The sequence below is a fragment of the Coffea arabica genome, chromosome 1c (genome assembly GCF_036785885.1).
Source record: "Coffea arabica cultivar ET-39 chromosome 1c, Coffea Arabica ET-39 HiFi, whole genome shotgun sequence".
In the NCBI taxonomy this organism is placed as follows: domain Eukaryota; kingdom Viridiplantae; phylum Streptophyta; class Magnoliopsida; order Gentianales; family Rubiaceae; genus Coffea; species Coffea arabica.
Window position 1 is genome coordinate 1144791 of NC_092310.1, and position 22019 is coordinate 1166809.

At 34.1% G+C, this 22019-nt stretch overlaps 5 protein-coding genes across 7 annotated transcripts; all 5 read right to left on the reverse strand.

Moving 5' to 3' along the window:
* Window positions 1–221: 221 nt before the first annotated feature.
* Window positions 222–1349, reverse strand: LOC113720755 (germin-like protein subfamily 1 member 14). Its single transcript, XM_027245423.2, has 2 exons — window positions 1170–1349; window positions 222–1067 (listed from the first exon to the last, which is right to left on the reverse strand). Exons 1-2 carry the CDS (start codon window positions 1288–1290, stop codon window positions 499–501), a joined length of 690 nt encoding a protein of 229 aa, XP_027101224.1. The 5' UTR covers window positions 1291–1349; the 3' UTR covers window positions 222–498.
* Window positions 1350–5348: 3999 nt separating this feature from the next.
* On the reverse strand, window positions 5349–6445 carry LOC113720770 (germin-like protein subfamily 1 member 14). 2 transcript variants are annotated; one of them, XM_027245437.2, is made up of 2 exons: window positions 6279–6445; window positions 5349–6134 (listed from the first exon to the last, which is right to left on the reverse strand). In XM_027245437.2, exons 1-2 carry the CDS (start codon window positions 6394–6396, stop codon window positions 5563–5565), a joined length of 690 nt encoding a protein of 229 aa, XP_027101238.1. In that variant the 5' UTR covers window positions 6397–6445; the 3' UTR covers window positions 5349–5562. The 2 variants fall into 2 exon arrangements, with proteins under 2 accessions (XP_027101238.1, XP_027101237.1); XM_027245436.2 differs by having other exon boundaries at window positions 6276–6445.
* Window positions 6446–9428: 2983 nt separating this feature from the next.
* Window positions 9429–10556, reverse strand: LOC113688499 (germin-like protein subfamily 1 member 14). Its single transcript, XM_072047780.1, has 2 exons — window positions 10377–10556; window positions 9429–10274 (listed from the first exon to the last, which is right to left on the reverse strand). Exons 1-2 carry the CDS (start codon window positions 10495–10497, stop codon window positions 9706–9708), a joined length of 690 nt encoding a protein of 229 aa, XP_071903881.1. The 5' UTR covers window positions 10498–10556; the 3' UTR covers window positions 9429–9705.
* Window positions 10557–14555: 3999 nt separating this feature from the next.
* LOC113688508 (germin-like protein subfamily 1 member 14) lies at window positions 14556–15606 on the reverse strand. 2 transcript variants are annotated; one of them, XM_027206346.2, is made up of 2 exons: window positions 15485–15606; window positions 14556–15341 (listed from the first exon to the last, which is right to left on the reverse strand). In XM_027206346.2, exons 1-2 carry the CDS (start codon window positions 15600–15602, stop codon window positions 14770–14772), a joined length of 690 nt encoding a protein of 229 aa, XP_027062147.1. In that variant the 5' UTR covers window positions 15603–15606; the 3' UTR covers window positions 14556–14769. The 2 variants fall into 2 exon arrangements, with proteins under 2 accessions (XP_027062147.1, XP_027062138.1); XM_027206337.2 differs by having other exon boundaries at window positions 15482–15606.
* A 3027-nt stretch (window positions 15607–18633) lies between these two features.
* LOC113688521 (germin-like protein subfamily 1 member 14) lies at window positions 18634–19761 on the reverse strand. The gene is made up of 2 exons (XM_027206359.2): window positions 19582–19761; window positions 18634–19479 (listed from the first exon to the last, which is right to left on the reverse strand). The coding sequence occupies exons 1-2, from the start codon at window positions 19700–19702 to the stop codon at window positions 18911–18913; spliced, it is 690 nt and encodes a 229-aa protein (XP_027062160.1). The 5' UTR covers window positions 19703–19761; the 3' UTR covers window positions 18634–18910.
* Window positions 19762–22019: the final 2258 nt, after the last annotated feature.

The following is a 22019-nucleotide window of genomic DNA, read 5'->3' on the forward strand; positions in this document are numbered from 1 at the left end:
TTTGAGCTTGAGTTTGACTTGATCAGTTCAAGCTCGAGTCAAGCTCGGATTCGAGCTGCTCGCGAGCTGTTTGATTCATTTGCAGTCGTACTTCAAATACTTCTTACAAGTGCTCCAAAGGTTTTTCATTGCACAATGAAACTATGGTAAGAACAATTCATCCAATCTGTGGAGATACGTTCTTTTAATCAGACAAAATTCATCTTTCTAGAATCCAAAAATAAAAGAAGACAAATGTGGTTCATATATTGATTATATCACAGGGTACAAAAAAATTAAGAAAAGAGGTAGTGATTTATAAATTGCATTTTCCTGTAAGGTGGGAAAATGCCAATGTATTAATCTATGTAGAACCATTGTAGTAACAAAGGGGCCGAAATAATGCTGGATTTTGGAGTAATTCCATATGGAGATCAAAGTGGAAATGACCCAATTATTTATGCTTCAACACATTACTGTTGCACCCCGAATCTCCTTTGGTTTCAAGAGTTACCCATACTACGGGTAGTTGTTATCCCACCAAAATTGGGACTGAAGTTTTTTGATGACATCGTTTCCAACCTGGAATGCTTTGGTAAGAACATCAGGAGAAATCGGAGGATCTGATCCGAATACAGCATTAGCAATGGTGATGACTCCTGGATTCTGGCTGCCTAAACCAGCAAAAGCAACAGCATTTGAATGTCCTTGGTTGAATTGGAAATGAATGAGGCCTTGGGGGAACACAAACACATCTCCTGGATTCAAAACCTTGGTGAAGAGCTTATTCTTCATGTTCATGCCCGGATTCGAAGTAACGAAACCAACAACTAGAGTACCCTCCAAAACAAAGAGGACCTCGGTAGCGCGAGGGTGAATGTGGGGAGGGTTCAAACCATAAGGCGCAAAATCGATGCGTGCTAAGGAAACACCTAAAGTGTTGAGCCCTGGAATTTGGTTGACATTTACCGCTGTTACATTGGACCCGAGTGGATTTGCTGTGCTTCCAGGTTTGTTAAGCCCTGGAAAGAAGAAATCTTCGGGTTTCACAAGCTTTGGATCCTTGCATATCTTTCCATTGACAAATACTGCATTAGCCAAGATTCGACTAAGTTAGTTTGTCAAACATAGTTAGGATTCAAGTATATAACATGCAAGAGTCAAGAAATTTTTGAAGTAATCTAGTTTACCTCCGGCATTGGCATCAGGAACTGCCACACAAAAATCCTGCAGTGGACTTGGATCGGATGCATGGACAACTGTAAAAACAAGTGCCAAGATGGCTGCAGCAATATGGATCCGAACTGCCATGGTTATCACAAAAGAGGTATCAAACTATGTGAACTAATTAGAAAGATGGTAACTTGTTTCTTCTCTGGTGGTGGAAGGACATGTGGGAAAGATGCCTATTTATAGCCACTTTTGGTACGTTGAACTGGTCATTACATTTTCTCATCTTAAAGATTAAAAAAGGCCGCATTGTCTATGTGTACTATTTTTGCACAATTCAACCGACGAAAGATTCTGCAACCACTGCTTTCGACTTTGTCATTTTCAGTAGGACTGATTAATAGCATGTAAATGGACCTTTTCATTTCCTGTTTCTTGTCTGTGTACGTAACTTAGAAGGTGGATGGACTTTTTCTTTCTTTTTATGTTTGCAAAATCTACTCTGGACTTGCGTATATGCAGATCGGTAAGTTCTAACGTCTAGTGATTGCTTTTTAAATCACCTTGGTTTATTATTTCCATATTTTATTTAAGCTGTTAAATGTTGAAGAAAATATAGATGTAACCCTTGATTAGTTTTCCAAATTTTGGATGAAACCAATTTTCGTTTAATCATTCAATTCAATACCGGCCAACAGCCACTTGGGGATAAAGGAATCAAACTTTGTCTCCCACCCGTCACTACCAGCCACTATATGTGGCTTCGTCCGACGGTGGTTCCCATGCTACAAACAAATTTATTTCAATTCAATACCAGATTTTACACCTGTGTTTGTAGCCACATTCTGTGGCTTCCTTCATGGTGGTTCTCGTGCGACAAAAAAAAAAAATTCAATTCAATACCAGATTTTACACCATGCTTGTTTATTTACCCAATCAAAGTTCATAGCAGTGTTTTGATATTTTCGTTTACTTCGTAGATTTGAATACTTAAAGTTAAAATTATAAACTATCTTAATCATTTGTATGATGTATTCCTTGAACAGACCTTGGCTTGAAAATTTGGGGAAATTTTCTTGTAAAAATTGAGATAATGAATTAAGTTTTTATGAATATTCATTAACCAACGTTGTAGAGAATTAGCACATGTATCAAAATATCAATTATAGTATTTATTAAACTTAGTTACTCATATATGATTAAAATGATAGTTCAAATGAAAAAAAAATGACACTTCTTGTCCCCCAATGTTAAGGAGTTGTAAAATTTCCGTCCCTAATGTTTCATTGAAAGCACATTTAGTCCCTATAATTTCAATATGCTACCAATTTATTAGAGCAAATCAACCAATTTGGATGGGAAGTTTTTTGCAAATAACTCATTTAGTCCTTTTACATTTTATGTAAAGTATCTTTAGTCCATGGTCTTTTATTTTGTCTCACTTAGTCTTTTTACATTTTTTCTAACACTAAACTTAGTTCTTATTTCACTTCCACCACCCAGCAGCGTTAAAAAGTCAGAATTTCAACTTTCTCCTCAACCAAAAATTCTTTAATTTTTTGGCAAAGGACGAGTAAGATTTAAGAAACGAGGGGGGGGGGGGGAAGATGTTTTGAACCTTGGGCTAATTAATACGGTTTAAATCTTAACACTACATTAAAGCCTCCTTGGCAAACTTTCTTCTCTTTTCTTTTGTTTTCTTTTTTCTATGTTATTTTTATTTTTAGTTTTTACTTTGTTCAACTATTTTCACTATTTTCCTTTCTTAACATAATTTCTTGTTTTGCTCTAGTCCCCATTCTTTTTTTTTTTTTTTCCATTTAGCACTTTTACTATTTTTTTAAGCACCAAAACTTCCTTTGCAGAAAAACTTTTTTCACCTTCAAATTAGGTAGCTTTAAAAGCATGACAAAAGGTTCGACTATTCTTTAGAAAAAAAAATCTTTTCTTTTTTGTCATTTCTTTTTAAATATTCCTTTTCCTTTTTTTAAGAAAACTATTTTCAACTATTTTTTGCTATTTTTGAATTAATCTTTTTTGTATTGTTAGTGTAGCAATTTTATTACACTAGCTAGTGTAGATGTATGCCAAATAATCTTTATTCAAATTTCAAATTCTTTCATTTGCACATATGGCATGTATTCCAGTTTGCTTGTGTAAAAAAATTGCTACACTAATAATATAGAAAAGATTAATTATTATTTTCTCTATAATTTCTTCCTTTTCTCTTTTATAAAAGAGGAGGAGGAAGAGTAACACGAATGAGAGACACATAGAAGATAAAGAAAGAGAGGGAGAGTGAGAAAGAGAGGGAAGCTGCCGAGACTAAATGTGTTCAAGAAAAGCTGAAAATGTGAGTAATTGAGATACCCCAAATTGGTCCAAATCAAAATATAGGGTAACTTACCTCAAATTTTGAAAATGGTTATGTTATCCGAATATACTTGACATAAATAGGTTGGAATATTGTTTTTTATTTTACAAAAACATGGGGGTGTTTGGAACCCAAGTTTTTGAGTAAGTTTGTTTGCTACTAGTTTTTATACAACTTTTGCTACAGGAACCCCAAAAAACTCAAAAAAACTCACGTTTGTTCCCTTGTTAGTCTTTTAGCAAAACGATGTCGTTTTGCCGCATCTTCTTTTGAAACCCCACGATTTGCCGAAAACACTGCTTGGACTGTTCCTCGTTTTTTCAACTCACAGAAGCGGTGCCCTGTACAGCAATTTACCCGGCTCACCTGCGCAATTTGGCCATTCGACATGGAGGTGATCGGAGCTTGGAGAAGCGGCGGGAAACAACTGCAGCTCTAACCTGCAGAGTAGAGGCGCTTGATTGGAAGGTGAACGAAGGTTCGGCTTAGCTGATTCAGTCCCTCCGACAAACGGCTGTGCCAGTCCAAAAGCAAAAGACTGCCGTGCTTCCGTTTAGGAAAGTTCCCCTCAGCCAGTAGCATAGATTTGAGCCAGCCACGCTTCAATTTTTGGAACTGAAACCGCAGCAAGCCAGAAGCATTTTCTGGATTTTTTTTGTTGATTACTCGTATATGGCGTGCTGCGGTCTTGGATTCTTTAAGGTTTTGGTATTAAATAAGCCAAAATTTGGAGAAAGGCTGCTGAGTTAATTGCCCTCCCCTCCGTTGATTTGTTATACTTGGTGTCAATTTCGGACAGAGTTGAAAGCTCCGTGTTGATTAATTTGGGTAATGTGTTAATTAATTCTTTAACATTGGTCTGTTAGAATTAATTTGAGTAAAGTTTTTAAAAAATTTGTGCAGTAAATTTTTTTACAACTTCTACAGTGACCTACAGTAAAGTTTTAGACAAACTTCAAAAAAACTCAGGTTCCAAACGGTTATTTGAACCTACCTATATATGTGTATATGATTGGTTAAGGTAACCAGTACCCAAAATTCAATCTCTAACTATTTAGTCCTTTACTTGTAAATTAAGTTAGGAGATCCATTGCACATTTATATTTTCTTTTTGACTTATGAATTAAACCAGTTAATATTAACTCTCTGCTACATTTTGTCAAATGTTACATTCATTGTCACTAATTCCATTCACTCCACTACATTCATTGTACTTTTCCTTTATTCAAAATTACTTTTCCTTGCTCATAATATCAATATCTGTTTATTTGCTCTACTTACTTTTGTTTTTAAAAAGTTTTGACCTATCCTGTTTGGTTGTGGAGCAACCTACTGTCGTTGAAAAATGGCTTGGTAGTTTTAAGAAATGGAGAAAAGGAAACAAAATGTTTAGAATATTCAGTATTTTAGTTATGTAATGTGCATAAATTATGTAATATTTTAATCATGTATTTTGTTGATGAGTTTCTAGAGTGGTCGACTGTAGGCTCTTGTTTAATTTGGACAAGTATTGTGTTATTTTTTTAGATATTTCTATTTTTTCCATCTAATTATATGAGGGTTAGATTACCCTGTACACCCAACATTTTAGATGTTTTGGGCTTGGCAAACTTTTTTTTTTCCCATTTTTTCTTCAAAGGGTGAGATTTTGAAACACTTTGAGCACTTGTTACAAGAGCTCCAAGGGTTTTATATTGAACAATTAAAATTTAAAGTATTGGTAGAGAAAGTTCATCCAGTCCGTGGAGATTATAATGCATGATGCATTCCTTTAGTCTAACAGGGTTCATCTTCCTGTATGCAAGGGTAAAAGAAAAAACAAATGTTCTTCACAAATTGATTATAATTCAGGTACAAATATTAAGAAAAAAATTGCGAAACACGGAAAATGCAATGTATTATTGTTCATAGAATTAGTGCACTAACAAAGGTTCCAAAATAATGTATGATTTGGAGTAATTTAGTCAGGAGATCAATGTGTAAACTAGGGATCCAATTATTTATGCACCCTGAAGCTCCTTTGGAGGGTTTTACCCATATTATGGGTAGTAGTGGTTATCCCTCCAAAATTGTGACTGAAGATATTTGACGACATTCTTGTCAACCTGGAATGCTTTAGTGAGAACATCACGAGAAATGGGAGGCTTTGATCCGAAAACAGCATTAGCAATGGTGATGACTCCAGGATTCTGGCTGCTTAGACCAGCAAAAGCAACAGCATTGGAATGTCCCTTATTGAACTGAAAATGAATGAGGCCTTCAGGGAACAGAAACACATCTCCTGGATTCAAAACCTTGGTGAAGAGCTTATTCTTCATGTTCATGCCTGGATTCGAAGTAACGAAACCAACAAGAAGAGTGCCCTCTAAAACAACGAGGATCTCGGTAGCACGGGGGTGAGTGTGGGGAGGGTTCAAACCATAAGGTGCAAAATCGATGCGTGCTAAGGAAACACCTAAAGTGTTGAGTCCTGGAATCTGGTTGACATTAACTGTTGTTACATTCGATCCGAGCGGATTTGATGTGCTTCCAGGCTCGTTGAGCCCTGGAAAGAAGAAATCTTCAGCTTCCACAAGCTTTGGATCCTTGCATATCTTTCCATTCACAAATACTGCATTAGCCAAGATAAAAAAAAAAAAAAAAAGTTAGTATGTCACACATTAACTGGCATATTAGTGTTTTTTTTTGGATAAGTAATATAATGGTACCAATATAAGACAGTCATGAAAATTTTAAAAACAATATAGTTTACCGCCAGCATTGGCATCAGGAACTGCGACACAAAAATCTTGCAATGGACTTGGATCAGATGCATGGACAATTGTAAAAACAAGTGCCAAGATGGCTGCGGCTATGTGGAAGCGAAAAGCCATGGTTATCAGAAAGGAAGTATCAAACTATATCAGCTAGTTAGAGAGATGAAAAGTTGTTTCTTCTCAGATTGTGGGTGAATATGTGGTAAAGATTCCTATTTATAGCTATCTTTGGTTGAACCAGTCATTATGTTTTCTTATCTCAACGATTAGAAAAATGCCACATTGTCTTCCTAATCTATTTTTGCACAACTCAACCAACGAATGATTCTGCAACAACTACCTGTGACTTCTCATTTTCTTTCCTATTGCAAGTATAGAAAGACTGATTTGGTCATTTAGGACATTTCCCACAAAGTGGTACACTGATACAAGGTGTTGACGGACCAAGTAACTGGTAAGACCTTTTCTTGAAGAGATGGCCTTTGATATTTCCTGCTTCCAGATGTTTACTTTCTTACCTCAGTAAAATGATGCATTAATTGCAACTAATCAGTTTGAAATTTGCAGACTCAATCCAGCTTTACAAAGTAGCATCTGGGATTAGCATGAAAGAATCAAATATATGGAAATCGTCTGGGAGTAAAGGACCTAGTTACTTCACATAATTATACAAAGATGGCTTAGAACTTGAATTTCAAACTTCTTTGGCAAAACCTATGATATGTAATTATATGTGCATATTTTAGCAAGCTGGAATACCAAGCATTCATTTCCTGTTTCCTGTCTGTGCAAATAATTCCTGCTTGCAGGTGACCTCTTTTCATTACCTGTTTCTTGTCCGTGTAACTCAGCGCATTTCTGGACTTTTTCTTTCCAAAATCATCTCAGAACTTGCCAAATTGCAGCTTGGAAGTTCAAAGTTAATTCTACCTTCTAAGTGACTGCTTAACCTTCTTAGTTTGATATTGCCGTGTTCTATTTAAGCTATTAAATATTGAAAAAGAAAGGAAGATGTAACCCTTGATTAATTATCCAAAATTTTGGATGAAACCAATTTCAATTCACTCAATTCAATTGAAAATCCAGATTTCAAACCCATTAATTACCCTATTAATTATTGGAGTAATTTATATTTTCATTTACATCAAAATGAGTGAATTATTTGAAGTTAAAATCAGGTTTATGGTTCGACGACTGGGTTTGATAACTGGAAGTAGAAATGGTGTAAAAAGGGATGGGAGGGTTAAAAAGAATATCTGAAGCTAAAATCATAAATTATCGTGCTCATTTATATGATTTGTTCATCTTGAACAGACATTGACTTGAATACTTAGGAAAATTTTCTTGTAAGACTAAAAGAACTAATTTTAAAGAATATTCATATTAAGCACACTTGTAGAGAATTATCATATGTATTAATCAATCAATTATAATATTTATTCAACTTAATTTATACGATCAGGAAAAATAGTTTGAAAGGGAAAATGATACTTTTCCTCTCCAATATTTAGTGGTTGGAAAAATTTCATCCGCAAAGTTTCATTGCGAATACATTTAGTTCCTACAAATTTAATTTATAATCAATAGCACAAGTGATAGCAAATCAACCAATTTGGGTGGAAAAAAAATTGACAAATAGCTCGTTTAGTCCCTCAACTCTTTTTTTTCTGTAAATTATCTTTTTTTCTTAATAAATAAAAAATGATATTTTATTTTATCCTGTTTAATGCTTCTATTTTTTTTTCCAACCCCCAGAAGTACTTTTTGATTTCACTTCCTTCAACCTTCAAATGCGACAATGTTGATGAATATGACCAAAATTTCAACCTTTCTTTAAAAAAAGAAAAACTTCACTTTTCTTGTTGTTTTTTTTAAATTTTCTTTTGTACATAAATTCTTTGTTTTCCTTTTTACTTTCTTTTGCTATTTTTGACACTTTCCTTTCTTCTTTTTCTCTAGTCCCTGATTTTTTTTTCTATTTAGTCCTTTTATTTTTTCCCCTTAAATACCATTTGCCAGAAAACTTTTTCCATCACCAGACTCGGTGGCTTAAAAGGGCATGACAAACTGTTCATATTCTTTTTCAAAATAAGGAAATCTATAATTTTTTTTATTTCTTTTTATGTTATTCCTTCATTTTCTTTTTTGCATTTTTAGTTTAAGAATCTTATTAAATTAGAACTATAGATGCGTGTTAAATAATATTTACTCAAATTTCAAAATTTTCATTTGCACATGTAGCATGCATTCCAATCCCACTCATATTTAAAAAAAAACTACTACACTGAAAATGTAAACATTATTTCTTTTCTTTTTACATAATTTTTTTCCTTTTCTTTTCAAAAGAGGAAGAAGAGGCAGCACGAGTGATAGATGCGGAGTAGATAAAGGAAGAGTCTGAATTATTGAAAAGGGAGAGAGAAGCTGCCAAGATTACTTTACAGATGATGGACATAGATGATTTTGTTCTCTCTCTAATTTGAGATTGAGCTTGAGGACAATCTAATGGCTACATCTTAGTTGTTAGGTGAATTTCCAATTATACCTCTTTTCAGTATATTGAATATATTTCAATTGTGTTAACAAACTCACATATTGATATTTTTGTTTTCGCAATGGTTTTTATTATTTATTAATTTTTTTGGTGTGAGATTTTGTAGCGCTTTGAATAAAGGGTGCAAACGAATCGAATCGAATCGAGTTTTGGTCTAATCGAATCGAGTCTCAACTTAGTTTTATGAAACTTGAACTCGAGCTCGAGTTTGACGAGTTCAAAATGTAAAGTTCGAGTTCGAACTCGACTAAAATTTGAGTCAAGCTCAAACTTAAAAAATTAATTATTTTATTTTAAAAAATGAATAAAATAATAATTTTTCAAAATAATATATATATAATCTAGTTAGCTTGCGAGTTAATGGGTTGAATATCTTTGAGCTTGAGTTTGACTTGATCAGTTCAAGCTCGAGTCAAGCTCGGATTCGAGCTGCTCGCGAGCTGTTTGATTCATTTGCAGTCGTACTTCAAATACTTCTTACAAGTGCTCCAAAGGTTTTTCATTGCACAATGAAACTATGGTAAGAACAATTCATCCAATCTGTGGAGATACGTTCTTTTAATCAGACAAAATTCATCTTTCTAGAATCCAAAAATAAAAGAAGACAAATGTGGTTCATATATTGATTATATCACAGGGTACAAAAAAATTAAGAAAAGAGGTAGTGATTTATAAATTGCATTTTCCTGTAAGGTGGGAAAATGCCAATGTATTAATCTATGTAGAACCATTGTAGTAACAAAGGGGCCGAAATAATGCTGGATTTTGGAGTAATTCCATATGGAGATCAAAGTGGAAATGACCCAATTATTTATGCTTCAACACATTACTGTTGCACCCCGAATCTCCTTTGGTTTCAAGAGTTACCCATACTACGGGTAGTTGTTATCCCACCAAAATTGGGACTGAAGTTTTTTGATGACATCGTTTCCAACCTGGAATGCTTTGGTAAGAACATCAGGAGAAATCGGAGGATCTGATCCGAATACAGCATTAGCAATGGTGATGACTCCTGGATTCTGGCTGCCTAAACCAGCAAAAGCAACAGCATTTGAATGTCCTTGGTTGAATTGGAAATGAATGAGGCCTTGGGGGAACACAAACACATCTCCTGGATTCAAAACCTTGGTGAAGAGCTTATTCTTCATGTTCATGCCCGGATTCGAAGTAACGAAACCAACAACTAGAGTACCCTCCAAAACAAAGAGGACCTCGGTAGCGCGAGGGTGAATGTGGGGAGGGTTCAAACCATAAGGCGCAAAATCGATGCGTGCTAAGGAAACACCTAAAGTGTTGAGCCCTGGAATTTGGTTGACATTTACCGCTGTTACATTGGACCCGAGTGGATTTGCTGTGCTTCCAGGTTTGTTAAGCCCTGGAAAGAAGAAATCTTCGGGTTTCACAAGCTTTGGATCCTTGCATATCTTTCCATTGACAAATACTGCATTAGCCAAGATTCGACTAAGTTAGTTTGTCAAACATAGTTAGGATTCAAGTATATAACATGCAAGAGTCAAGAAATTTTTGAAGTAATCTAGTTTACCTCCGGCATTGGCATCAGGAACTGCCACACAAAAATCCTGCAGTGGACTTGGATCGGATGCATGGACAACTGTAAAAACAAGTGCCAAGATGGCTGCAGCAATATGGATCCGAACTGCCATGGTTATCACAAAAGAGGTATCAAACTATGTGAACTAATTAGAAAGATGGTAACTTGTTTCTTCTCTGGTGGTGGAAGGACATGTGGGAAAGATGCCTATTTATAGCCACTTTTGGTACGTTGAACTGGTCATTACATTTTCTCATCTTAAAGATTAAAAAAGGCCGCATTGTCTATGTGTACTATTTTTGCACAATTCAACCGACGAAAGATTCTGCAACCACTGCTTTCGACTTTGTCATTTTCAGTAGGACTGATTAATAGCATGTAAATGGACCTTTTCATTTCCTGTTTCTTGTCTGTGTACGTAACTTAGAAGGTGGATGGACTTTTTCTTTCTTTTTATGTTTGCAAAATCTACTCTGGACTTGCGTATATGCAGATCGGTAAGTTCTAACGTCTAGTGATTGCTTTTTAAATCACCTTGGTTTATTATTTCCATATTTTATTTAAGCTGTTAAATGTTGAAGAAAATATAGATGTAACCCTTGATTAGTTTTCCAAATTTTGGATGAAACCAATTTTCGTTTAATCATTCAATTCAATACCGGCCAACAGCCACTTGGGGATAAAGGAATCAAACTTTGTCTCCCACCCGTCACTACCAGCCACTATATGTGGCTTCGTCCGACGGTGGTTCCCATGCTACAAACAAATTTATTTCAATTCAATACCAGATTTTACACCTGTGTTTGTAGCCACATTCTGTGGCTTCCTTCATGGTGGTTCTCGTGCGACAAAAAAAAAAAATTCAATTCAATACCAGATTTTACACCATGCTTGTTTATTTACCCAATCAAAGTTCATAGCAGTGTTTTGATATTTTCGTTTACTTCGTAGATTTGAATACTTAAAGTTAAAATTATAAACTATCTTAATCATTTGTATGATGTATTCCTTGAACAGACCTTGGCTTGAAAATTTGGGGAAATTTTCTTGTAAAAATTGAGATAATGAATTAAGTTTTTATGAATATTCATTAACCAACGTTGTAGAGAATTAGCACATGTATCAAAATATCAATTATAGTATTTATTAAACTTAGTTACTCATATATGATTAAAATGATAGTTCAAATGAAAAAAAAATGACACTTCTTGTCCCCCAATGTTAAGGAGTTGTAAAATTTCCGTCCCTAATGTTTCATTGAAAGCACATTTAGTCCCTATAATTTCAATATGCTACCAATTTATTAGAGCAAATCAACCAATTTGGATGGGAAGTTTTTTGCAAATAACTCATTTAGTCCTTTTACATTTTATGTAAAGTATCTTTAGTCCATGGTCTTTTATTTTGTCTCACTTAGTCTTTTTACATTTTTTCTAACACTAAACTTAGTTCTTATTTCACTTCCACCACCCAGCAGCGTTAAAAAGTCAGAATTTCAACTTTCTCCTCAACCAAAAATTCTTTAATTTTTTGGCAAAGGACGAGTAAGATTTAAGAAACGAGGGGGGGGGGGGGAAGATGTTTTGAACCTTGGGCTAATTAATACGGTTTAAATCTTAACACTACATTAAAGCCTCCTTGGCAAACTTTCTTCTCTTTTCTTTTGTTTTCTTTTTTCTATGTTATTTTTATTTTTAGTTTTTACTTTGTTCAACTATTTTCACTATTTTCCTTTCTTAACATAATTTCTTGTTTTGCTCTAGTCCCCATTCTTTTTTTTTTTTTTTCCATTTAGCACTTTTACTATTTTTTTAAGCACCAAAACTTCCTTTGCAGAAAAACTTTTTTCACCTTCAAATTAGGTAGCTTTAAAAGCATGACAAAAGGTTCGACTATTCTTTAGAAAAAAAAATCTTTTCTTTTTTGTCATTTCTTTTTAAATATTCCTTTTCCTTTTTTTAAGAAAACTATTTTCAACTATTTTTTGCTATTTTTGAATTAATCTTTTTTGTATTGTTAGTGTAGCAATTTTATTACACTAGCTAGTGTAGATGTATGCCAAATAATCTTTATTCAAATTTCAAATTCTTTCATTTGCACATATGGCATGTATTCCAGTTTGCTTGTGTAAAAAAATTGCTACACTAATAATATAGAAAAGATTAATTATTATTTTCTCTATAATTTCTTCCTTTTCTCTTTTATAAAAGAGGAGGAGGAAGAGTAACACGAATGAGAGACACATAGAAGATAAAGAAAGAGAGGGAGAGTGAGAAAGAGAGGGAAGCTGCCGAGACTAAATGTGTTCAAGAAAAGCTGAAAATGTGAGTAATTGAGATACCCCAAATTGGTCCAAATCAAAATATAGGGTAACTTACCTCAAATTTTGAAAATGGTTATGTTATCCGAATATACTTGACATAAATAGGTTGGAATATTGTTTTTTATTTTACAAAAACATGGGGGTGTTTGGAACCCAAGTTTTTGAGTAAGTTTGTTTGCTACTAGTTTTTATACAACTTTTGCTACAGGAACCCCAAAAAACTCAAAAAAACTCACGTTTGTTCCCTTGTTAGTCTTTTAGCAAAACGATGTCGTTTTGCCGCATCTTCTTTTGAAACCCCACGATTTGCCGAAAACACTGCTTGGACTGTTCCTCGTTTTTTCAACTCACAGAAGCGGTGCCCTGTACAGCAATTTACCCGGCTCACCTGCGCAATTTGGCCATTCGACATGGAGGTGATCGGAGCTTGGAGAAGCGGCGGGAAACAACTGCAGCTCTAACCTGCAGAGTAGAGGCGCTTGATTGGAAGGTGAACGAAGGTTCGGCTTAGCTGATTCAGTCCCTCCGACAAACGGCTGTGCCAGTCCAAAAGCAAAAGACTGCCGTGCTTCCGTTTAGGAAAGTTCCCCTCAGCCAGTAGCATAGATTTGAGCCAGCCACGCTTCAATTTTTGGAACTGAAACCGCAGCAAGCCAGAAGCATTTTCTGGATTTTTTTTGTTGATTACTCGTATATGGCGTGCTGCGGTCTTGGATTCTTTAAGGTTTTGGTATTAAATAAGCCAAAATTTGGAGAAAGGCTGCTGAGTTAATTGCCCTCCCCTCCGTTGATTTGTTATACTTGGTGTCAATTTCGGACAGAGTTGAAAGCTCCGTGTTGATTAATTTGGGTAATGTGTTAATTAATTCTTTAACATTGGTCTGTTAGAATTAATTTGAGTAAAGTTTTTAAAAAATTTGTGCAGTAAATTTTTTTACAACTTCTACAGTGACCTACAGTAAAGTTTTAGACAAACTTCAAAAAAACTCAGGTTCCAAACGGTTATTTGAACCTACCTATATATGTGTATATGATTGGTTAAGGTAACCAGTACCCAAAATTCAATCTCTAACTATTTAGTCCTTTACTTGTAAATTAAGTTAGGAGATCCATTGCACATTTATATTTTCTTTTTGACTTATGAATTAAACCAGTTAATATTAACTCTCTGCTACATTTTGTCAAATGTTACATTCATTGTCACTAATTCCATTCACTCCACTACATTCATTGTACTTTTCCTTTATTCAAAATTACTTTTCCTTGCTCATAATATCAATATGTGTTTATTTGCTCTACTTACTTTTGTTTTTAAAAAGTTTTGACCTATCCTGTTTGGTTGTGGAGCAACCTACTGTCGTTGAAAAATGGCTTGGTAGTTTTAAGAAATGGAGAAAAGGAAACAAAATGTTTAGAATATTCAGTATTTTAGTTATGTAATGTGCATAAATTATGTAATATTTTAATCATGTATTTTGTTGATGAGTTTCTAGAGTGGTCGACTGTAGGCTCTTGTTTAATTTGGACAAGTATTGTGTTATTTTTTTAGATATTTCTATTTTTTCCATCTAATTATATGAGGGTTAGATTACCCTGTACACCCAACATTTTAGATGTTTTGGGCTTGGCAAACTTTTTTTTTTCCCATTTTTTCTTCAAAGGGTGAGATTTTGAAACACTTTGAGCACTTGTTACAAGAACTCCAAGGGTTTTATATTGAACAATTAAAATTTAAAGTATTGGTAGAGAAAGTTCATCCAGTCCGTGGAGATTATAATGCATGATGCATTCCTTTAGTCTAACAGGGTTCATCTTCCTGTATGCAAGGGTAAAAGAAAAAACAAATGTTCTTCACAAATTGATTATAATTCAGGTACAAATATTAAGAAAAAAATTGCGAAACACGGAAAATGCAATGTATTATTGTTCATAGAATTAGTGCACTAACAAAGGTTCCAAAATAATGTATGATTTGGAGTAATTTAGTCAGGAGATCAATGTGTAAACTAGGGATCCAATTATTTATGCACCCTGAAGCTCCTTTGGAGGGTTTTACCCATATTATGGGTAGTAGTGGTTATCCCTCCAAAATTGTGACTGAAGATATTTGACGACATTCTTGTCAACCTGGAATGCTTTAGTGAGAACATCACGAGAAATGGGAGGCTTTGATCCGAAAACAGCATTAGCAATGGTGATGACTCCAGGATTCTGGCTGCTTAGACCAGCAAAAGCAACAGCATTGGAATGTCCCTTATTGAACTGAAAATGAATGAGGCCTTCAGGGAACAGAAACACATCTCCTGGATTCAAAACCTTGGTGAAGAGCTTATTCTTCATGTTCATGCCTGGATTCGAAGTAACGAAACCAACAAGAAGAGTGCCCTCTAAAACAACGAGGATCTCGGTAGCACGGGGGTGAGTGTGGGGAGGGTTCAAACCATAAGGTGCAAAATCGATGCGTGCTAAGGAAACACCTAAAGTGTTGAGTCCTGGAATCTGGTTGACATTAACTGTTGTTACATTCGATCCGAGCGGATTTGATGTGCTTCCAGGCTCGTTGAGCCCTGGAAAGAAGAAATCTTCAGCTTCCACAAGCTTTGGATCCTTGCATATCTTTCCATTCACAAATACTGCATTAGCCAAGATAAAAAAAAAAAAAAAAAGTTAGTATGTCACACATTAACTGGCATATTAGTGTTTTTTTTGGATAAGTAATATAATGGTACCAATATAAGACAGTCATGAAAATTTTAAAAACAATATAGTTTACCGCCAGCATTGGCATCAGGAACTGCGACACAAAAATCTTGCAATGGACTTGGATCAGATGCATGGACAATTGTAAAAACAAGTGCCAAGATGGCTGCGGCTATGTGGAAGCGAAAAGCCATGGTTATCAGAAAGGAAGTATCAAACTATATCAGCTAGTTAGAGAGATGAAAAGTTGTTTCTTCTCAGATTGTGGGTGAATATGTGGTAAAGATTCCTATTTATAGCTATCTTTGGTTGAACCAGTCATTATGTTTTCTTATCTCAACGATTAGAAAAATGCCACATTGTCTTCCTAATCTATTTTTGCACAACTCAACCAACGAATGATTCTGCAACAACTACCTGTGACTTCTCATTTTCTTTCCTATTGCAAGTATAGAAAGACTGATTTGGTCATTTAGGACATTTCCCACAAAGTGGTACACTGATACAAGGTGTTGACGGACCAAGTAACTGGTAAGACCTTTTCTTGAAGAGATGGCCTTTGATATTTCCTGCTTCCAGATGTTTACTTTCTTACCTCAGTAAAATGATGCATTAATTGCAACTAATCAGTTTGAAATTTGCAGACTCAATCCAGCTTTACAAAGTAGCATCTGGGATTAGCATGAAAGAATCAAATATATGGAAATCGTCTGGGAGTAAAGGACCTAGTTACTTCACATAATTATACAAAGATGGCTTAGAACTTGAATTTCAAACTTCTTTGGCAAAACCTATGATATGTAATTATATGTGCATATTTTAGCAAGCTGGAATACCAAGCATTCATTTCCTGTTTCCTGTCTGTGCAAATAATTCCTGCTTGCAGGTGACCTCTTTTCATTACCTGTTTCTTGTCCGTGTAACTCAGCGCATTTCTGGACTTTTTCTTTCCAAAATCATCTCAGAACTTGCCAAATTGCAGCTTGGAAGTTCAAAGTTAATTCTACCTTCTAAGTGACTGCTTAACCTTCTTAGTTTGATATTGCCGTGTTCTATTTAAGCTATTAAATATTGAAAAAGAAAGGAAGATGTAACCCTTGATTAATTATCCAAAATTTTGGATGAAACCAATTTCAATTCACTCAATTCAATTGAAAATCCAGATTTCAAACCCATTAATTACCCTATTAATTATTGGAGTAATTTATATTTTCATTTACATCAAAATGAGTGAATTATTTGAAGTTAAAATCAGGTTTATGGTTCGACGACTGGGTTTGATAACTGGAAGTAGAAATGGTGTAAAAAGGGATGGGAGGGTTAAAAAGAATATCTGAAGCTAAAATCATAAATTATCGTGCTCATTTATATGATTTGTTCATCTTGAACAGACATTGACTTGAATACTTAGGAAAATTTTCTTGTAAGACTAAAAGAACTAATTTTAAAGAATATTCATATTAAGCACACTTGTAGAGAATTATCATATGTATTAATCAATCAATTATAATATTTATTCAACTTAATTTATACGATCAGGAAAAATAGTTTGAAAGGGAAAATGATACTTTTCCTCTCCAATATTTAGTGGTTGGAAAAATTTCATCCGCAAAGTTTCATTGCGAATACATTTAGTTCCTACAAATTTAATTTATAATCAATAGCACAAGTGATAGCAAATCAACCAATTTGGGTGGAAAAAAAATTGACAAATAGCTCGTTTAGTCCCTCAACTCTTTTTTTTTTTTTGTAAATTATCTTTTTTTCTTAATAAATAAAAAATGATATTTTATTTTATCCTGTTTAATGCTTCTATTTTTTTTTTCCAACCCCAGAAGTACTTTTTGATTTCACTTCCTTCAACCTTCAAATGCGACAATGTTGATGAGTATGACCAAAATTTCAACCTTTCTTTAAAAAAAGAAAAACTTCACTTTTCTTGTTTTTTTTTATTTTCTTTTGTACATAAATTCTTTGTTTTCCTTTTTACTTTCTTTTGCTATTTTTGACACTTTCCTTTCTTCTTTTTCTCTTGTCCCTGATTTTTTTTTCTATTTAGTCCTTTTATTTTTTCCCCTTAAATACAATTTGCCAGAAAACTTTTTCCATCACCAGACTCGGTGGCTTAAAAGGGCATGACAAACTGTTCATATTCTTTTTCAAAATAAGGAAATCTATAATTTTTTTTATTTCTTTTTATGTTATTCCTTCATTTTCTTTTTTGCATTTTTAGTTTAAGAATCTTATTAAATTAGAACTATAGATGCGTGTTAAATAATATTTACTCAAATTTCAAAATTTTCATTTGCACATGTAGCATGCATTCCAATCCCACTCATATTTAAAAAAAAACTACTACACTGAAAATGTAAACATTATTTCTTTTCTTTTTACATAATTTTTTTCCTTTTCTTTTCAAAAGAGGAAGAAGAGGCAGCACGAGTGATAGATGCGGAGTAGATAAAGGAAGAGTCTGAATTATTGAAAAGGGAGAGAGAAGCTGCCAAGATTACTTTACAGATGATGGACATAGATGATTTTGTTCTCTCTCTAATTTGAGATTGAGCTTGAGGACAATCTAATGGCTACATCTTAGTTGTTAGGTGAATTTCCAATTATACCTCTTTTCAGTATATTGAATATATTTCAATTGTGTTAACAAACTCACATATTGATATTTTTGTTTTCGCAATGGTTTTTATTATTTATTAATTTTTTTGGTGTGAGATTTTGTAGCGCTTTGAATAAAGGGTGCAAACGAATCGAATCGAATCGAGTTTTGGTCTAATCGAATCGAGTCTCAACTTAGTTTTATGAAACTTGAACTCGAGCTCGAGTTTGACGAGTTCAAAATGTAAAGTTCGAGTTCGAACTCGACTAAAATTTGAGTCAAGCTCAAACTTAAAAAATTAATTATTTTATTTTAAAAAATGAATAAAATAATAATTTTTCAAAATAATATATATATAATCTAGTTAGCTTGCGAGTTAATGGGTTGAATATCTTTGAGCTTGAGTTTGACTTGATCAGTTCAAGCTCGAGTCAAGCTCGGATTCGAGCTGCTCGCGAGCTGTTTGATTCATTTGCAGTCGTACTTCAAATACTTCTTACAAGTGCTCCAAAGGTTTTTCATTGCACAATGAAACTATGGTAAGAACAATTCATCCAATCTGTGGAGATACGTTCTTTTAATCAGACAAAATTCATCTTTCTAGAATCCAAAAATAAAAGAAGACAAATGTGGTTCATATATTGATTATATCACAGGGTACAAAAAAATTAAGAAAAGAGGTAGTGATTTATAAATTGCATTTTCCTGTAAGGTGGGAAAATGCCAATGTATTAATCTATGTAGAACCATTGTAGTAACAAAGGGGCCGAAATAATGCTGGATTTTGGAGTAATTCCATATGGAGATCAAAGTGGAAATGACCCAATTATTTATGCTTCAACACATTACTGTTGCACCCCGAATCTCCTTTGGTTTCAAGAGTTACCCATACTACGGGTAGTTGTTATCCCACCAAAATTGGGACTGAAGTTTTTTGATGACATCGTTTCCAACCTGGAATGCTTTGGTAAGAACATCAGGAGAAATCGGAGGATCTGATCCGAATACAGCATTAGCAATGGTGATGACTCCTGGATTCTGGCTGCCTAAACCAGCAAAAGCAACAGCATTTGAATGTCCTTGGTTGAATTGGAAATGAATGAGGCCTTGGGGGAACACAAACACATCTCCTGGATTCAAAACCTTGGTGAAGAGCTTATTCTTCATGTTCATGCCCGGATTCGAAGTAACGAAACCAACAACTAGAGTACCCTCCAAAACAAAGAGGACCTCGGTAGCGCGAGGGTGAATGTGGGGAGGGTTCAAACCATAAGGCGCAAAATCGATGCGTGCTAAGGAAACACCTAAAGTGTTGAGCCCTGGAATTTGGTTGACATTTACCGCTGTTACATTGGACCCGAGTGGATTTGCTGTGCTTCCAGGTTTGTTAAGCCCTGGAAAGAAGAAATCTTCGGGTTTCACAAGCTTTGGATCCTTGCATATCTTTCCATTGACAAATACTGCATTAGCCAAGATTCGACTAAGTTAGTTTGTCAAACATAGTTAGGATTCAAGTATATAACATGCAAGAGTCAAGAAATTTTTGAAGTAATCTAGTTTACCTCCGGCATTGGCATCAGGAACTGCCACACAAAAATCCTGCAGTGGACTTGGATCGGATGCATGGACAACTGTAAAAACAAGTGCCAAGATGGCTGCAGCAATATGGATCCGAACTGCCATGGTTATCACAAAAGAGGTATCAAACTATGTGAACTAATTAGAAAGATGGTAACTTGTTTCTTCTCTGGTGGTGGAAGGACATGTGGGAAAGATGCCTATTTATAGCCACTTTTGGTACGTTGAACTGGTCATTACATTTTCTCATCTTAAAGATTAAAAAAGGCCGCATTGTCTATGTGTACTATTTTTGCACAATTCAACCGACGAAAGATTCTGCAACCACTGCTTTCGACTTTGTCATTTTCAGTAGGACTGATTAATAGCATGTAAATGGACCTTTTCATTTCCTGTTTCTTGTCTGTGTACGTAACTTAGAAGGTGGATGGACTTTTTCTTTCTTTTTATGTTTGCAAAATCTACTCTGGACTTGCGTATATGCAGATCGGTAAGTTCTAACGTCTAGTGATTGCTTTTTAAATCACCTTGGTTTATTATTTCCATATTTTATTTAAGCTGTTAAATGTTGAAGAAAATATAGATGTAACCCTTGATTAGTTTTCCAAATTTTGGATGAAACCAATTTTCGTTTAATCATTCAATTCAATACCGGCCAACAGCCACTTGGGGATAAAGGAATCAAACTTTGTCTCCCACCCGTCACTACCAGCCACTATATGTGGCTTCGTCCGACGGTGGTTCCCATGCTACAAACAAATTTATTTCAATTCAATACCAGATTTTACACCTGTGTTTGTAGCCACATTCTGTGGCTTCCTTCATGGTGGTTCTCGACAAAAAAAAAAAAATTCAATTCAATACCAGATTTTACACCATGCTTGTATATTTACCCAATCAAAGTTCATAGCAGTGTTTTGATATTTTCGTTTACTTCGTAGATTTGAATACTTAAAGTTAAAATTATAAACTATCTTAATCATTTGTATGATGTATTCCTTGAACAGACCTTGGCTTGAAAATTTGGGGAAATTTTCTTGTAAAAATTGAGATAATGAATTAAGTTTTTATGAATATTCATTAACCAACGTTGTAGAGAATTAGCACATGTATCAAAATATCAATTATAGTATTTATTAAACTTAGTTACTCATTATGATTAAAATGATAGTTCAAATGAAAAAAAAATGACACTTCTTGTCCCCCCAATGTTAAGGAGTTGTAAAATTTCCGTCCCTAATGTTTCATTGAAAACACATTTAGTCCCTATAATTTCAATTTGCTACCAATTTATTAGAGCAAATCAACCAATTTGGATGGGAAGTATTTTGCAAATAACTCATTTAGTCCTTTTACATTTTATGTAAAGTATCTTTAGTCCATGGTCTTTTATTTTGTCTCAGTTAGTCTTTTTACATTTTTTCTAACACTAAACTTAGTTCTTATTTCACTTCCACCACCCAGCAGCGTTAAAAAGTTTTGATCAGAATTTCAATTTTCTCCTCAACAAAAAATTCTTTAATTTTTTGGCAAAGGAAGGGGAAGATGTCTTGAACCTAGGGCTAATTAATACGGTTTAAATCTTAACACTACATTAAAGCCTCCTTGGCAAACTTTCTTCTCTTTTCTTTTGTTTTCTTTTTTTTTTATATTATTTTTATTTTTAGTTTTTACTTTGTTCAACTATTTTCACTATTTTCCTTTCTTAACATAATTTCTTGTTTTGCTCTAGTCTCCATTCTTTTTTTTTTTTTTTTTCATTTAGCACTTTTACTATTTTTTTTTAGCACCAAAACTTCCTATGAAGAAAAACTTTTTTCACCTTCAAATTAGGTAGCTTTAAAAGCATGACAAAAGGTTCGACTATTCTTTAGAAAAAAAATCTTTTCTTTTTTGTCATTTCTTTTTAAATATTCCTTTTCCTTTTTTTAAAAAACTATTTTCAACTATTTTTTGCTATTTTTTGAATTAATCTTTTTTGTATTGTTAGTGTAGCAATTTTATTACACTGGCTAGTGTAGATGTATGCCAAATAATCTTTATTCAAATTTCAAATTCTTTCATTTGCACATATGGCATGTGTTCCAGTTTGCTCGTGTAAAAAAATTGCTACACTAATAATATAGAAAAGATTAATTATTATTTTCTCTATAATTTCTTCCTTTTCTCTTTTATAAAAGAGGAGGAGGAAGAGTAACACGGAGGAGAGACACATAGAAGATAAAGAAAGAGAGGGAGAGTGAGAAAGAGAGGGAAGCCGCCGAGACTAAATGTGTTCAAGAAAAGCTGAAAATGTGAGTAATTGAGATACCCCAAATTGGTCCAAATCAAAATATAGGGTAACTTACCTCAAATTTTGAAAATGGTTATGTTATCCGAATATACTTGACATAAATAGGTTGGAATATTGTTTTTTATTTTA

Coding starts and splice junctions, on each gene's coding strand:
- LOC113688508 (XM_027206337.2), bottom strand. CDS start 15,602: ATGGCTTTTCGCTTCCACATAGCCGCAGCCATCTTGGCACTTGTTTTT. Junction 15,342..15,481: donor TCCTGATGCCAATGCTGGCG/GTAAACTATATT, acceptor TGGCTAATGCAG/TATTTGTGAATGGAAAGATA.
- LOC113688499 (XM_072047780.1), bottom strand. CDS start 10,497: ATGGCAGTTCGGATCCATATTGCTGCAGCCATCTTGGCACTTGTTTTT. Junction 10,275..10,376: donor TCCTGATGCCAATGCCGGAG/GTAAACTAGATT, acceptor TGGCTAATGCAG/TATTTGTCAATGGAAAGATA.
- LOC113720770 (XM_027245436.2), bottom strand. CDS start 6,396: ATGGCTTTTCGCTTCCACATAGCCGCAGCCATCTTGGCACTTGTTTTT. Junction 6,135..6,275: donor TCCTGATGCCAATGCTGGCG/GTAAACTATATT, acceptor TGGCTAATGCAG/TATTTGTGAATGGAAAGATA.
- LOC113688521 (XM_027206359.2), bottom strand. CDS start 19,702: ATGGCAGTTCGGATCCATATTGCTGCAGCCATCTTGGCACTTGTTTTT. Junction 19,480..19,581: donor TCCTGATGCCAATGCCGGAG/GTAAACTAGATT, acceptor TGGCTAATGCAG/TATTTGTCAATGGAAAGATA.
- LOC113720755 (XM_027245423.2), bottom strand. CDS start 1,290: ATGGCAGTTCGGATCCATATTGCTGCAGCCATCTTGGCACTTGTTTTT. Junction 1,068..1,169: donor TCCTGATGCCAATGCCGGAG/GTAAACTAGATT, acceptor TGGCTAATGCAG/TATTTGTCAATGGAAAGATA.